We start from the raw sequence: 15,183 nt of genomic DNA on the forward strand, positions 1-15,183 counted from the left end.
TTTGGAAGCAGAGGTGGCCATGAAAGACACATAGGGTCACTTTATTAGCATTGATTGTTAGTCTGTGACAGAAAATACTTGAAGCGCATCAATTTGCCTATGTGAAATAGGAGCACCACCGCCACCTGCTGGAGTGGGTGTGATTGTGCAATTACAGATTGCTCTGCAGTAACAAAAAACAAACATGTTCTTGGGGTGACACACGTCCCCATAAGCAATCCTGAGCCACTACTTGAGAAGGACGTGTCCATTATTTGCCAGTTCAATTATTTTTAGAGCATTTTCCGAGCAACACAGTCGCTGTTAAAACACATGAAGAAACAGAGATTGGCCGTGTTATTGGTAAAAGAAAAACAGCAGGTGAAACAATTTCATAATAATGAAAATGATGATAATAATAATAATTATTATTATTATTGTTGAATGACTAAACGGCAACATCTCAACCTGTGTTGAAAGCGGTAGCTTCGGCAGTACTGCTTGGCGTCACTGGTGACATTTTTGTGCTGCAAACAGTTCAGCATGAGTAGCTGTCTGCCGGCCGCACTTAGGCAGCCTTCGCTTGAAAAAGGATGAGCTCGCTCGTCAATTTCCTCGTTCCCTCCCCTCTGCCAAGTAAGTAAGGTGAACGAAGGTTACCTGAACAAAATGTTTTAATCGACACCATCGGAAATTGCCCCAAGTCATTAAGAATGAAGTCATCATAATAGACGACGTTATATTATGAAAGGTAAGAGTTGATTTCCGGTACCAGCATTGATTTTCCGGCATGATCTTCAAGATGTGAGTCATCACCACCAGAGGGAGCCTCCAGTCGTAGAGGACCGAGCCAGTATCTTGAAGCGGGAGTCCGCGGCTGTTTGGCGGCAATAGGTCCATCATGACTTGTCAAATTTTGTCACGGAATTGTTTGTTTCAAACAGCAAACACGCACATATGTTTTTAAAGTCTGCTCACGCCAAGGGTCAAGCAAAAGAAAAACAAGAAGTCAGGGAACTGTTGCGGGCCTCCGTTCCGGTTCAAGATGGCGGCTCGGTCCGCACGTCGCAGCTGGTGACGCGCGCAGTCGCTCTTGTGCAGAGGAGGGACGAAGGGCGGCGCTGAGCAGCCCGCCCGCCCGCCTCCGCCCACGCCCCCGCCTCCGCCGGGCGCCAGCTGCTATAACGTCTCAGTGCGATTGTGTGAGCCCTCCTTCCTCTTCACTTGGAGTCGTTCGGGCCGGGGAGACATGGCTGGCTATCTGAAAGTCCTCAGCTCTCTGTCGAGGTCTGCCGCTGCAGCCTTTTCCCGAAATCCCGCCGTGCTCGCCCCGGCTGCTCAGTGCCAGACCTCGCAGCAAAGGAACTGTGAGTAAGCCGAGCGAATCGATCATGAAGCGGGCCGAATTTGTCATGCGATGCGACTGAATGGGTTTCGACGTCAGCCCGCCAGTCCGTCCGCGTAGCATTTGTGCTAGCCGGTCTCGCATCTTCACCCGGATGCGCTTTTATTGCGTTTGTTGTGAGCATCGAGCGACAGAAACGTCTTGAAACGTCATCGGTATTTTCATCTCGAACCCTACGTAGTTTGAACTATCTGAGTTGTTGGCGCGTCGAGGGCCGAGAGGAGCCTGTCTGTCTGCCTGTCTGTCTGTCTGCCTGCCTGCCTGCCTGCCTGCCTGCCTGCCTGTCTGTCTTTTGTCTTGCCCATTCAAAGTTTGTGCGGGTGGGCTCCATGCGAAAGTAGCCGTAAAAGGGCAAAAGACTGCGCACCGGCGTTTCCCTCGCACAAGGCGAATGAATATTCGGTAGCCTCCTGGCACCGCTCTTATGAATGCCACCGTTCGTAACTGTCTGTTAAGATGACATTTGTATTCCGGGACCAACAAGTCTAACTGGTTATTGAAATGATAATGAAGTGGCAGGAAATTGGGTGGCATCCTTGTGAGCCGTTTGGGGGGAAAGGTTTCCCCAAGGTCAGGCGCCGCCGACGAGGCTCCTCGGCGGTCAGAAATGGCTGCCGATGTCCTCCATACTGTTTTTCCGAGACACGCTTTCTCGCTCGCTCTCTCTCTCGCTCGCTCTCTCTCGCTCGCTCTCTCTCTCTCCTCGCTTCTGCAGTTGTGTCACCTTGCTCTGCTCTTCATTTGAACCCGATCGAGTTTTAGTTTCAATGCAAATCGCCTGCTTGTGCGATGCTTATTTTCAATTGTGCTGAAAACAAACTTGGCTTGAAGGCTTTCTGTTCTATTTATTTATAAGAGCGTTTGCGTCACACGACTTTTGTAGGTTACCCCAAATTGTCTGCAAGTTACTTCAAACAGCGCCAGCCCACAGATTCGGCAGCCTGTTATCGGGTTTGACGGGTCACTTGAAAGACTCTCTCCCGGCTGTTTGGGCCAGTGTCGTATTCCGTGCGAGCGGAGTATTTGGGGCCGGTGTTACGTCTCAAAAGCTTGTAAAAAGGGAAAGAAGCATGCCGACTTGCTTAGCACGTGGCTTCGCTGTTCGGAGGTGCGGTGTGGAGTTTGCGTGTTGTCCCCGTGCCTGCCTGCCTGCCTGCCTGCGGGGGGTTTCCTCCATGCCTGCGGGGGGTTTCCTCCATAAACGAACGGCGGGCCGATTGAACTCGAAGCTGTGAAAAGGGACGCTTGTTTGCCTCGGTGTACCCCGCCATCGACTGGCGCCCTGTTTGCTGAGATATGCTGCCTTTCCAAACTCACGACAGTAGTTGAGGTTGCGTGTCGGGCATTGGATACAAGCTGCGACGGCTGCAGCTCGTGTGCGTGTGCGCGTCAGCTGAAAGTGAACGCGGAAGGGCAATTAAGGTGACCGAACGAGGTCGTCGGGAATCTTTCAGACTTTGGCCGTAGCTCGAGCACTGGCGCGTCGACGGAAGGTCGCGTATGTTTTTTTTTTTCCCCCGTTTGTTTTGAAAAGGTGCCATTAGGAAAGGCGCTGGTCTTTTTGACGAATGTGGCACCGCAAATACACACGGCGGCTAGCGGGCCCGACTTTGCCACACTCGCCCTTCAGAGCCGGCGGGCCGTGTCGTTCCGTCTGGTTACATAACATACTGTGCTCCAGTCCCGCCCCTCCCCCCTCGCTCTGCATCCCGGGCCGGCGGGCGGGCGGATAGGCGGGCTAGCGGATTTCACACTGAGCTCGTCAATCCAGGCCAAGCCAGATTCATTCTGCTGCAGGAATTGACCAAATGCAAGGTTGGCGCTCAACAATTGAACCCATGTGTAGGAAGCATTTTTGAAGAGCGTGCTGCCGACGCACGAGTACAGTTGATGTCTGCGTCGTGAACTCGACAGCCCTTTTCAAGTCTTCAAAAAGAACATATGGGATTGTCCAAAAGAATATTTGAAATGTCAAATGCCTTCACGCTTTTGTTGATTTGGATGCTTTCCATTGGATGGGCCAAGGTTTGCTGCCTTTTGTCAGCCCCGTCACCAGAGACCGTTCCAGAATCGGGAAGTGTGTCAACTGTAGACGTAACGGCACTAAAGCAACGGGAGCCAACCATATTAAGCGTTGCGCCGGATGGAAGGCGAGGCGAGGCGAGCGTGTGGTCGGTCCTGCCAGCCGCCGGCCGGGTGGCACTTGCTTGTGCGAGCGTGTGGACGGTCCCCCCAGACGCCATACGGCTCCCACTTCTGCGAGCGTGTGGACGGTCCCGCCAGCCGCCGTACGTCTCTTGCTCGTGCGTTGGACGGTTTATTTTGAGTGCACATGTTGGCGACGGTGGCTGTTTGGACAGGTGCTCCTGTGGCTGCGAGTGGCTCAAATGTCCAGCATCGGGGGGGGGGGGGCTGAGTTCAGTGCAGCTTTATGTTTTATTCTGCTTCGTTTTGGAACCCTTTTTAAACTAGATGGAGATGTGCAAGAAAGATTTTCAAAAATGTCATGAGACTGACTGCATTTGGAAAAATGCTCGAGCAAACTCTCTGGCTCAAAGCGTCACTGTCTCGCGTTTTTCCTCCACACGGATAGAAAGAAGTGGACGCCGTGAGCCCAAAGTGTCGGGCTCGTTTCTGGAGCACGCATGCGGTCTCGGACGGACAACGTGAGCTATCCGTGTTAGCGGCCGCCGCTAGTCGGAGCAAATTAGTAGCCCGAATGCTGCGGCCGATGGGACGGCCTCAACCGGTGACCGGCGGGCGGGCTAACTGTTAGCGGCTAACCCGAGCTGACGACGGTACTTTCCTCTGACGGGATTACCGATAAGACGTTTATCTTGTTCCGCGCGTATGGTAACCCGTCTCCTGGCAGGATTAAGTCCAAAGTCACTTTCACAAAGTCGAGCTTTACTCGAATCTACTGGTCCGTGATGGCGTCGGATTGCCAAAGGCGCTTTTGAAAGCCAAACTGTCCAGGAGTTCTTTCACAGCGTCTTTTGCGGCGGCGGCGGCTGTGCTCGACAGATGGTGACAAGCGCATCAAAGTGGCCCAGCCCGTGGTGGAGATGGACGGGGATGAGATGACCCGGATCATCTGGGAGTTCATCAAGGAAAAGGTGAGCCTCAAACAAAAGTGCGTGATATATGTTTGTCGCTGCTCTTGAAGAGTTTGATGAGTTTTTGGTGTGCTGCTGTGCCATCATCCCCTCCCCTCCCCTGTCCGCAGCTCATCCTGTCCAACGTGGACGTGGAGCTCAAGTACTTTGACCTCGGGCTGCCTTACCGCGACCAGACGGACGACCAGGTGACTGTCGACTCGGCCTTGGCCACCAAGAAGTACAGCGTGGCGGTTAAATGCGCCACCATCACGCCTGACGAAGCCAGAGTGGAAGGTTTGTCGTGGGAGGAGGAGGGACTACCATTTGTTTATTTTCGGGGCGCGTTTGCAATGGCTCGCCAAAGTTGAACTCCTATCTTCAACTCAATGGGCTCACTCGTAGCAATCAAATGCGTTGCGCTCCAAAAGCAAAACAAAGCGCCTGGGGAAGTACGCAAGCTCTTTGCAGTCAAAACTTCATTTGCTGCATCAAACTCGTGTTTGGAATCTGTTTGACGTGTCTCGGTCTTTCTTTTGTTTTGGCAGAGTTTAGCCTGAAGAAGATGTGGAAGAGCCCCAACGGTACCATCAGGAACATCCTGGGCGGCACGGTGTTCCGCGAGCCCATCATCTGCAAGAACATCCCCCGGCTGGTTCCCGGCTGGACGCAGCCCATCACCATCGGCAGACACGCTTTCGGCGACCAGGTGAAGAAGGCGCTTGGGCAAGGCGGGGGGTGGGGCCTAAACGCCGCCTGAACGCCACCGCCACCTGAGCGCCGCCAGGGCCTAAACGCCACCGGGCTTTTCTTCCCGTCAGTACCGAGCGACGGACTTTGTTGTGGACCAGCCCGGCAAATTCAAGATCATCTTCTCGCCCACCGACGGCAGCGCCGGCAAGGAATGGGAGGTGTACGACTTCCCGGCGGGCGGCTGCGGGATGGGCATGTACAACACGGACGAGGTGAGAGAAGCTCGCGAGCGCCCATCGTTGGACTCTGAGCCTCACCCGTGTGCTTCTCTCTCTCGCTCTCGCTCTCTCTCCACCAGTCCATAACAGGCTTCGCTCACAGTTGCTTCCAGTACGCCATCAACAAAAAGTGGCCGCTCTACATGAGCACCAAGAACACCATTCTTAAAGCGTACGACGGCAGATTCAAAGACATCTTTGAGGACATCTTCCAGAAGTGAGTGTGCAACCCACGCGCCATCCGCGCGCCCATGCGCCGTCCGCGGCCACCTGAAAGCCGTCCTCCTTCCTCCCAAAGGCATTACAAGGCCCAATTTGACAACCTGAAGATCTGGTACGAGCACAGGCTCATCGACGACATGGTGGCCCAAGTCCTCAAATCCTCTGGCGCCTTTGTATGGGCCTGCAAGAACTACGACGGCGACGTTCAGTCGGACATCCTCGCCCAAGGTAAGCCGCACGCACGTACGCACGCTCGCCCGCTGTCCGTCTGTTTGAGCCCAGGTCTGGTTTCTCCCATCCGTCTGCCTTGCAGGTTTCGGGTCTCTGGGCCTCATGACGTCCGTGCTGGTGTGTCCCGACGGTAAGACCATCGAGGCCGAGGCCGCCCACGGCACCGTGACCAGGCACTACCGCGAGCACCAGAAGGTGAGACTTGTGTAGGCTCGGGCGAGATGGCGGAGCAATAGCGCCGCCCTGTGGCCGTTTTATGCTCACAGAGTTGCGCAATCAATTTGTCTGCGACGCGTTCGGCCTTAAGGTGATGAACGGCAATGCCCATCATCAAGTAGAGTTTAAATTTTTTTATATATATATTCTACTCATTTTCCCTTCAATTGTAAGCTGGGCAAGTCATTTTGGAAACGCGGACGCACTACATACTGTACGGTGCAAGGATGATGGATGTTGAGAAGTTTGCAGTCATATTGGCAAGAAGCCAAAAAACGAAGCAGTCACCGCTCCTGCCGCCTCCACTTTAGGGAAGGCCGACGAGCACCAACCCCATCGCCAGCATCTTCGCCTGGACCCGAGGCCTGGAGCACCGCGGGAAGCTGGACGGAAATCCCGACCTCATCAAGTAAGGCGCGCTCTGGCCCGCCTCGGCGATCCGAAGGTCCTCGTCGCTAACGGCCTTTGAACGCTCAGGTTCTCGCAGACGCTGGAGCGCGTGTGCGTGGAGACGGTGGAGAGCGGCACCATGACCAAGGATCTGGCCGGCTGCATCCACGGCCTGTCCAAGTAAGTTCGTCTGACTAGAGAGCGTGGCGGCGCAGTCATTTTGAAAAAGAATACAGACGGCAATTCAACCAGACGGCGCGTAATTGCCGACTACAAACGATCCGGCTCCCGCTCCAATGAAGGCGAAAATGCTTCCAAAAGACTTTCCCTCATGCGCTTTGACTCGCGGTCTTTGAAGCGTTCGCTATGACAACTCGACAGAATGGGGAACGCTTGCGTGGTGCCACGTGTCAGCTTTTGCGTTTGGACCTACTTGAGATTGCGGGTCGCTCCACCGGAGTTACCTTCCGGTTTGCATCTACTTCGGGGCAGGGGACCGAATCCACCCACTCCTATCTGTCGGCGGCAAAAAATGGGAGGTCTCCGATCCATCGTTTTTCAAGGCCCGGTCGGGACCAGCGCTTCATCCACATTTCCAAATTGTTGCATTTCAATTTTTGATGTAACGACCGCAGCGGCCGGCCGCTCGGTAACGCTGACACGGCGATGTAAACGCCAAAGGTAGCGCTCTCGAGTACGTATTTTGTGAAGAGGGCGTCCTCATTGTTGTTGGAAGGGAGACAATTGACGGACTCGTCGATAAGATCATCGATTTGATTTTGCGTTTGAATTGAATCGTCAGGTGTGGGTGGTGACGGTACTTGGCGGGTGGCCGAGGCTCCGTCTGATAGCGTTCCAGATATGACGCAGTAACGACATCCTCACGATGCTTTGTGTGACAAGTGTCAAAGGCATTGACGGCGTCCCTCACTCCCTCCCTCCCCATCCCTCCCTTCCTCCCTCGGCAGCGTCAAGCTGAACGAGCACTACGTCAACACCACCGACTTCCTGGACGCCATCAAGACAAACTTGGACAAAGCCCTGGGCAAGTGAAGGACTCGAAGCAAAACGGAGACGGCCTCGTCGCGCGTCCGTTTTTGTACCTCATTTTTAACTTAAAGGTCAACCCATTCATCTGAAGGACAAGAGTTTGTTTGTGTTATTTCCACTTGTATTTGAAGGGGGGGGGAGGGACGGCACGTGCCGGGGCCACCGGAGCCTCCCTAACACCTGTCCGTTGTCACGCCAGCTTTGATTTTCCTAACGTGCAAGGCCAATAAAACCTTTGTTTGACCCAGCCGGCCGGCGTCTTGTGATCGCTTTGAAAATCCTAACGCAAAGTTTTGGTTGGTTTTGCACCTGGGCCATCTGGGGCCACAAATTCGGTCGGGGAGCGCTTTTCGCAAGGGCTGAATGTTTGTCGTGCGTATTTCTCGAGCGTTAAGCTAGGCGCGCTTAAGTTCTGGAACAGAGTCTTAGTTTTCGCTTTAGTTTGACCGTAACCTCGAGTGTCCAAAAAGCTCCTTGATTCCTCCTGAAGCATTTTTATTTCAACTGTATGATGGCCGTTGCTCTCGTAAACGGTGTTTGAGATTAAAAACAAAGCAAGAAAATGTTGTGCTAAGACTGCTAGGTTTGCTGCTTTTGGGAAATGCAGCAGCCGCGACTTTGCCTGAATGCAATTTGACAAGGTCTGAAATTGCGCCTGGAGATTCTTTGGTCGCGCGGCGCGGCGCCTCCGCCGCTCTCTCTGGTTTTCTGACACCCAAATAGTTCCATTCATAAACTAAGAGATGGCTGACGCTGAGCGCTCAACGGCAAAAACGCGACAGCGGTAGTCAATGCGACCTAGCGCTCGGTCTACATTTGCGTGGAAAAAAATGCTTGCTCGTTCGCTCGCCACTCTGGCCAGGGTCGCAGACAACTTTGGAATTCATCACAGTGCAAGCCAAAGTTGACCAGTGTTCAACTGTGGGAAAAGCGGCTTCCTAACATTGCGTACCAACGGCCGAGCGAAATGGTAACAAATGGCGTCCGTCCCTCGTCTCGGTGTCGGCCGAGGTGGCGCTGCGCCCTCACGCGTTGCCGCAGCGCCCCGCTCCCGTGCCGTAGGTGCCGTAGTAGTCTATTGGAGAGAGTTTGGGAGTGTCCGCTGCGTCGTTGCCATCTGCCCGGTTCTCTGGCTCGCCAAAGTCAAAGCTCCCCTCCTCGTAGTCCTCCCGGCCTTCCGTGTCTCGGGGCGGCCCTGAAGGAAGGAAGAGGCGGAGAGAAATGGCATTGGAGTGCGCCCATAGCAGCCAAACGCAGAACAACCCCGACCTGGCGTACCTGGGCCCGGGCCCAGCCCCGACTTTGCCCAGGAGAGCGGCGCACCTCGGCCCTCGGCGGCGACGCCGTCGGCGATGCCGTGCTTGACCTTCATGTGTCGGCTGAGGTTGCCCTTCAGATTGAATTTGCTGCTGCAGTAAGGGCACTTGAAAGGCTTGCTGCCGGCGTGGAGGTGCATGTGGCCTAGTAGGTTGTACATTCGGTTGAAGGACTTGGCGCACACCTGCAAGAGCAGAGCACAGAGGTAGCTTTTTGCTTTCCTTGAGCTCCCAGCGGATTTTGGCCCGGCCCTACCTTGCACTTGAAGGGCTTGACGGGCAAGTGGACAATCATGTGCGTCTTGAGGGTCTGCTTCTGGACAAAGGTCTTGAAGCACACGTGGCACTGGAAGGGTCTGACGCTAGCATGGATCAACATGTGTCTCTTCAGGTTGGCGGACAGGGTGAACTCTCTGGAGCAGACTTCACACTTGAATTCTTTGGTTCCCTGCAGGAAGGAGGCGGAAGGGCGTTCCCATGGAGAAAAAGCTTTTTTTGCAAACCCTTACGAGCTTTTGTTTTCAGGTGGCTTTTTCCCAACCCCCCCAAAAGGTGGTGGAAATACTGTGCCAATCTGTGTTCAAAAAAACGCTGATTCAACGAAAGATTCAAAGTGCTTTTCAGCAGCGACAGACACCAGATGGAGCCAAACGAGTCGTGTTGAAGATTAGCAACGCGTGGCGGCGGCGTTTTAGATTCAAATGGCCATCAGAGTCAGTTAGTTTCTTTGACTCTCCAAACAGTAAAAGGCAGACTCGTGCAGCGTACCTTGTGCGTGAGGGCGTGTTGCCGCAGGTGGTGGATCTGGACAAACTCCACGCCGCACTCGGGGCAAACGTAGGGCCGCACGTTCTGATGCTTCATGGAGTGGTTCTGCAGCTGGCTGCGGTAGGCAAAGGACTTGTGGCACTGGCCGCACTGGTAGGCGGCGGCACTGGCGGCGGGACCCTGGTGGCTGCCCAGGTGGCGCTTCAGGTGCCCGTAGGTGGGGAAGTCCACGCCACAGCGGCGACACGCGTGGCACTGGCCGTTCTGGTGCTTGCCCTCGTGGGTCCGCAGCTCGCTGGGGTAGGCGAAGCCGCGGGCGCAGAAGCGGCAGCTGTAGGGCTTGACGTCGGTGTGCTGCAGCATGTGGCGCTTCAGGTGGCTGGTCTGGGTGAAGGCCTTGTCGCAGACGGCGCACTTGTGGGGCCGGGTGCCCTGGTGGGTCAGCAGGTGGGTTTGCAGGTGGCTGGGCTGCTTGAAGAGTTTGCCGCAGCGGCTGCACTCGTGGGGCTTGATCCCGTTGTGGCCCAGGATGTGCGTGACCAGGTTGTATTTGGACGTGTACGACTTGTCGCACATTCGGCACTTCCAGCGTTTCAGGCCCTCGCCCACGTCCACGCAGTAAGACTCGTCGATCTGCACGTTGATGTCCAGGCGGTCCATTTGCATTCGCCTGGCCAGACCCTCGGGGTCCGACCACAGCGCCGCCTGGCCGCTTTCCTCGTAGGCAGACTGGAACGGCGCCTGGTTGGCTTCCAAATACGGGTCGTCTTTGCCGCTCCCTCCGCCCGTCTTTAGATTGAGGGCCTCCTCCTCCGGTTCCTCCCCCACCAGCGAGTCCTCTTCCTCCTCGTCCACGCTCTGCTCTTGCGGCAGGGACGCTTCTCGGACGCACGAAGGGCCGTTGCCGCAGGCTGGCTCTTTCACAGAGCTTTTCGGATCCCCTCGCATGGCGCGGGCACACGAGCCGTCGCTCACGTCGACGCAATCGGGAGACGTCTCCGACTCGATGAGTTCACCTTTCACCCGAGCGTGCGGACTGGCCGCCGTCTCCCCGTCGCTCCTGGGTCTCTTGGCTCGGCGAGGACACGGCCGTCTCCTCTCGCCGGCGCTGAGCCGAGAGGCCGGATCCCCGGCGGGCTCGGGCAGGTAGTCCCCGTTGGCCCCGATCAGCTGGTCGGCGCACTCGTGGTACTCCGTGGCCAGAGGCGGGCCCTCTTTGGACTCTCCCGTGTAAAAGCCGTTTGGAGCGATGGTGGCGCCGAAAATTTCATTTTGGGAGATGAGTCCGAGAACGGCGGCCTGAGCCAACGATAGAACCACCACGGGTTCCGTCTGCGTGCCGGCGTCCATTTGGCCTCGGCTTAGCTTTGGGTACGGCTGCGGCGTGCGCCCAATTTCCTGGTCCTGGAAGAAAGGCACACTTTGAATCAGGAAAAGAGTGTGCCTCTCTCCGTTGTTACAAGAGCCCACCTTATGTTTCCCCTTTTCAGCCTCCTGATCTTGCTAACAAGGCTAACGGCTTCCTGCACTGTCAAAGGGGTCCGTCCTCGCCTTTTACTGTGCCCAATCTACCTCAAAGGTTTCCAGGAGAGCCGTTTTCAGGGTTCCTCTGTCAAAGCGGCTCCGCCTTGATTCTTTGCTCGCTTGGAATCGGCACAACACGAGGCGAAGGAGCTCAAACGGCAGCGACGCCTAGCACTCTGCTTCCTTCCTCCACGGGAGCACGAGAAGGGACGCGGGTCCGGCCAGGAAGTCGACTTCCGCCGACCGTCCCGGCGCTTCCCATGGGTTTTCTCGGACTTGGGACGAACTGGCGGGCGGGCGTCAGAGTTACGGCGTCCCGTCCGGCTAGGGTAAAAAGCGCGGCCTCGGTATTGCACGACGTCGACCGGCGGGTTAGGGTCTCGTCTTCGTAACAGACTTTTGATCGAGGGCCGAGCTCACTCAGACCTCCCTGGGAAATGATGGCGGAGAGAGAGGGATAGAGAGAGCGAGAGAGAGGTGCACACTCCAAATACAAATGGATGAAGGCTCTAAACTAGAGGCCGCCGAGCTTTTTGGCTGCATGTACTTTTGATTGGCACCCGCTGTAACGGTGTGGCGGCAAGCGCCGACCCGGCCCGTACTTTGCTCCGTCGCGGTTATTACATACGGTGCAGCGTTTTGGGGACACAATAGTGAAAAGGAAAATAAATAAAGAGGAAACAGTCAATGACTGTGTGGGGTGAGCAGAGGAGACCCGGATGCCCTGATAAGCGCGTGACGTCGTGACTATTTTTAAAGTCGTCAGACACAGGCAGACAGGCAGACAGACTGACAGACAGACAGGCAGAGAGACAGACAGACTGACAGACAGACAAACAGGCTCATGCTTGTGTGCTTGGGCGTGAAAGAAAAGGAAAGAGTGACTGGGTGTGCGTTTGAAAAGCGTCTGTGTGAGTGAGAAAGAAAAGAGGGAGGGAAGGAAGGAGAGACAGAGACAGAGAGCGAAAGCGCGCTGTGGGCGGGGGAGGAGTGGAGGGAGGGATGTAGTCAGACGAAGAGAGAAATGAGATGGAGGGGCTGAAAGATAAAGAAAGGGCAGAGGAGGGAAGGGGAAGGAGAGATCGAGTGAGCGTGTGAAAGAGAGGTGGCAAGACAGAAAGCAAAGGGAAAGGAGGAGGAGGGGGCGACGGTTGAGGGAGGGAGGGAGGGAGGAAAGGGAGGGAGTGCGAGCCGCGCGGACACAGTGAAAGAAGAGAGAGCTGAGCGCAATGAAAGGCTGACAAAATGAAAGACAACAAGACAAATGACAAGGCGGAAGAGAGACGAAGAGAAGCCTTGCTAATTGCGCCCGCACGCACGCACGCACGCTCGCTCGCTCGCTCGGCCCTGGGCGGCTGACCGGCCTGCACTTTGCTGCGCAAAGTTGCCAGCGGAAATTCAGACACCTAGCGACAAAGCGGCGAAGGTGCGCCACGCAGATCGGGCTGCAAACACCGCGCGCGCAAGTGTTTGGGGAGTCTGAAAAGACAGCAAACAAGTCGCCCCCCGCCTCCCAAATCATGCCAAGTTGTCTTGTAGACTCACCACATTGTTCTCGGAGTGATGCTTGAGCTGTTTGAGCGATCTCATCCTTCACGAGAAAGGAGTGCGGGAGTCAAACAATCCGCCTCCGATTTATATCCGCGGAGAGAGAGAGAGAGAGAGAGAGAGAGAGAGAGAGAGAGAGAGAGAGAGAGAGAGAGAGAGAGAGGGGCGGTACCACGGCTCGTCCTCCTCCTACTGTTGCTGTTATCAGAACTGACTGTGCCTGCCTGCCCCCCCCCCCCCCCATCAGCCCTCCGCCCCACCAAACACTCACACATCACCCCATTTCTTTCTCTTCCTCCCACCCTCTCCTTCCCATCTCACTTCTCTTTCTCTCCTCTGTTCTCTTTACAAACACGCACGCGCACGCACACACACACACACACACACACACACACACACACACACACACGTCTTATCTTCCTCTCACCACATACAATCCAGCAACACACATTTATATGTGCGGACGCACGCACGCACGCACGCACACACGCTCTATCTTGACTTGATCACGCTTAATGCAGCGCGGTACCTTGAGACACGACTTTAATATCTCAGATCACCTTTTCCCTTCGCAATGAATGGAAACGCCATAAATCCGTTCTGGTATCAAAATTGAAAAATATTCATTTTGAAAAACAGCACTCTAAAGACACGCAGTAATAAGGTCATTAAACAATGTCCACTGTTTGCGTGTCATGATTTAAGGCTGCTTTCCAATTACAGGTTTGTTGGCGTTTGAGAAATGAACGAGGTTTGAATTGACTTCTTTATTTCCCAAAGTCTTCGTGTGGATTTTTGCTATTAGCGGCCCGGCCTGATCTGTGTCCCTTGCGACTAGCGGCGGGGTCCACTGAGAATGCCAGGCCTCTTGTGATGTGGCCCCTCGTGCCACTGGGAAGCAACGTAAGAAAGGAAATCGTCGGTAAGTGACTCGCCAATTATTCTTTCATTGGGAATAACAACTTTAAATGTGTTGCTCTGTCTGTCGTTTGTGTTCACAAATACATTACTGGCGATGCTAACTGTTAGCATGTCAAGCATGTTTGCTATTTTTTTTTGTGTTAGCATCGAGTTAAAGCGCCATTCCAAAAGGTGTGGTTCTGAAAATATACAGTTTAATGCTCTTTGTTTTGTTTAAGGTGACTGTAAACAACTCGGAGGCTATTTTTGGCTCACTTCTTCAACATCTGCCTAACTGTTGCCTGTTGTGGAGTAAATGAAATTGAATTGGTGGCCACCAAACAGCGCGCTTATCTCAAGTTTGCAAAATCGCAACAAACAAAAATCGGTCTCAGGACGCCTCGTAAAACCCGTCTCAAGTCATCGCCGTGCTCTGCACATTCTCTCTCGTTTGTGCACGCCATTCTGAAGTTCCTTTGCTAAAACGAAACACAGGCACTTTGTCATTCCCCCGCAGAGCAGATTGAGCGACTTCTCTGGGTGGACGGACGTGCGTTCGTCACTATCGAAACAGACGGACAGCTGACATGTGAACTTTTCGCCACATGCAGTTTGTCACGTTTCAACATTTAATTCGAATAACTAATTAACCATGGAGACAGTCCAAAGTGAAAAAAAATCCGATGTAAGAGTGACAAAAGACAAGAAGAAAGAAAGGAGAGAAAAGCAGTTAGGACGGACGGACGGGAGGAGGGAGGGAGGGAGGTGAGGGGGGATAAGGAAGGAAGAAAGAAGCAGAAGCGGCAGGGGGAGTGGGGGGGCGCTGAGTGGAGGAGGAAGAAGAAGAGGGAGGAGGAGTGACGAGGGGGTGCATGAAAGACAGAAAGAAAAAGGCTAGAGAGGAAAAAGAGCCTGGTGGGGGAGGGAAGGGGGGAATGCAGCAAAAAAAAAAAAAAAAGCAGAAGTATGAAAGGAAAGGAGAGACTGGGTGGTGGTGTTGCTGCTGCTGCTGCTGTTGCTGCTGCTGCTGCTGGTGGTGGTCATGTCAAAGAGGAAGAAAGGAGAAAAGAACCTGGAGGTGGGAAGAAGGGAGAAGGAGCCTTGCGAGACAATGCCCTGAAAGAAGAATAAAAAAGGGGGATGGTGAGGTGTGAAAAGAAAAACAGACAAGCCCATCAAGGAGTGGAGGGCTGCAGAATGACTGAGAGGGAGAGGCGGTGGAGACCAGGGGGGAGGAGGAAAAGGAGATAGAGACCACAAGAGTCAAGGAAAAGGAAAGACATTAACTATTGAACTTCCACATTTTCTTGCAGGCAGCCATGTCGTACCTTTGGGGGGGCACTGGCGTTCAGATAGTGAGCGAGCGGCCTCACGGGCTCAGCCCCATCCTCAGAATTAGTACAAGTCCTCCCTACTAATAAACACCTGCAATGACGTGTGTGCACAGGTGTGTGCACACATGTGCACATGTGTGTGTGCGCGTGCGCGTGTGTGGCTGCTCGGCGCGCCGTGGCCACTTGGCGCTGTGCATAAACATTCCACACCAAATAACAGGAAAAGGCCAACCT

At 54.4% G+C, this 15,183-nt stretch overlaps 2 protein-coding genes and 1 long non-coding RNA gene across 7 annotated transcripts; 1 reads left to right on the forward strand and 2 right to left on the reverse strand.

Annotated features, from left to right (window-relative positions):
- Positions 1-25: 25 nt before the first annotated feature.
- Positions 26-1,065, reverse strand: LOC125970326 (uncharacterized). The gene is made up of 2 exons (XR_007482055.2): positions 752-1,065; positions 26-639 (listed from the first exon to the last, which is right to left on the reverse strand). It is a non-coding gene; the product is annotated as an uncharacterized lncRNA (long non-coding RNA).
- Positions 1,066-1,155: 90 nt separating this feature from the next.
- On the forward strand, positions 1,156-7,806 carry idh2 (isocitrate dehydrogenase (NADP(+)) 2). The gene is made up of 11 exons (XM_049722452.1): positions 1,156-1,346; positions 4,409-4,500; positions 4,611-4,776; positions 5,028-5,188; positions 5,301-5,444; positions 5,531-5,667; positions 5,749-5,900; positions 5,986-6,098; positions 6,431-6,528; positions 6,597-6,689; positions 7,478-7,806. Exons 1-11 carry the CDS (start codon positions 1,229-1,231, stop codon positions 7,560-7,562), a joined length of 1,359 nt encoding a protein of 452 aa, XP_049578409.1. The 5' UTR covers positions 1,156-1,228; the 3' UTR covers positions 7,563-7,806.
- Positions 7,807-8,037: 231 nt separating this feature from the next.
- znf710a (zinc finger protein 710a) lies at positions 8,038-12,874 on the reverse strand. 5 transcript variants are annotated; one of them, XM_049722388.2, is made up of 5 exons: positions 12,713-12,874; positions 9,644-11,047; positions 9,132-9,323; positions 8,829-9,060; positions 8,038-8,754 (listed from the first exon to the last, which is right to left on the reverse strand). In XM_049722388.2, exons 1-5 carry the CDS (start codon positions 12,755-12,757, stop codon positions 8,585-8,587), a joined length of 2,043 nt encoding a protein of 680 aa, XP_049578345.1. In that variant the 5' UTR covers positions 12,758-12,874; the 3' UTR covers positions 8,038-8,584. The 5 variants fall into 5 exon arrangements, with proteins under 5 accessions (XP_049578345.1, XP_049578347.1, XP_049578346.1 ...); XM_049722390.2 differs by having other exon boundaries at positions 8,883-9,060; positions 12,713-12,873; XM_049722389.2 differs by having other exon boundaries at positions 8,838-9,060; positions 12,713-12,872.
- Between the last annotated feature and the right edge of the window lie 2,309 nt (positions 12,875-15,183).

Source organism: Syngnathus scovelli, chromosome 6 (assembly GCF_024217435.2).
Source record: "Syngnathus scovelli strain Florida chromosome 6, RoL_Ssco_1.2, whole genome shotgun sequence".
Lineage (NCBI taxonomy): Eukaryota > Metazoa > Chordata > Actinopteri > Syngnathiformes > Syngnathidae > Syngnathus > Syngnathus scovelli.

Coding starts and splice junctions, on each gene's coding strand:
- idh2 (XM_049722452.1), top strand. CDS start 1,229: ATGGCTGGCTATCTGAAAGTCCTCAGCTCTCTGTCGAGGTCTGCCGCT. Junction 1,347..4,408: donor GACCTCGCAGCAAAGGAACT/GTGAGTAAGCCG, acceptor TGTGCTCGACAG/ATGGTGACAAGCGCATCAAA. Junction 4,777..5,027: donor TGACGAAGCCAGAGTGGAAG/GTTTGTCGTGGG, acceptor TTGTTTTGGCAG/AGTTTAGCCTGAAGAAGATG.
- znf710a (XM_049722388.2), bottom strand. CDS start 12,757: ATGAGATCGCTCAAACAGCTCAAGCATCACTCCGAGAACAATGTG. Junction 11,048..12,712: donor ATCACTCCGAGAACAATGTG/GTGAGTCTACAA, acceptor CCTTTCTTCCAG/GACCAGGAAATTGGGCGCAC. Junction 9,324..9,643: donor AACACGCCCTCACGCACAAG/GTACGCTGCACG, acceptor TCCTTCCTGCAG/GGAACCAAAGAATTCAAGTG.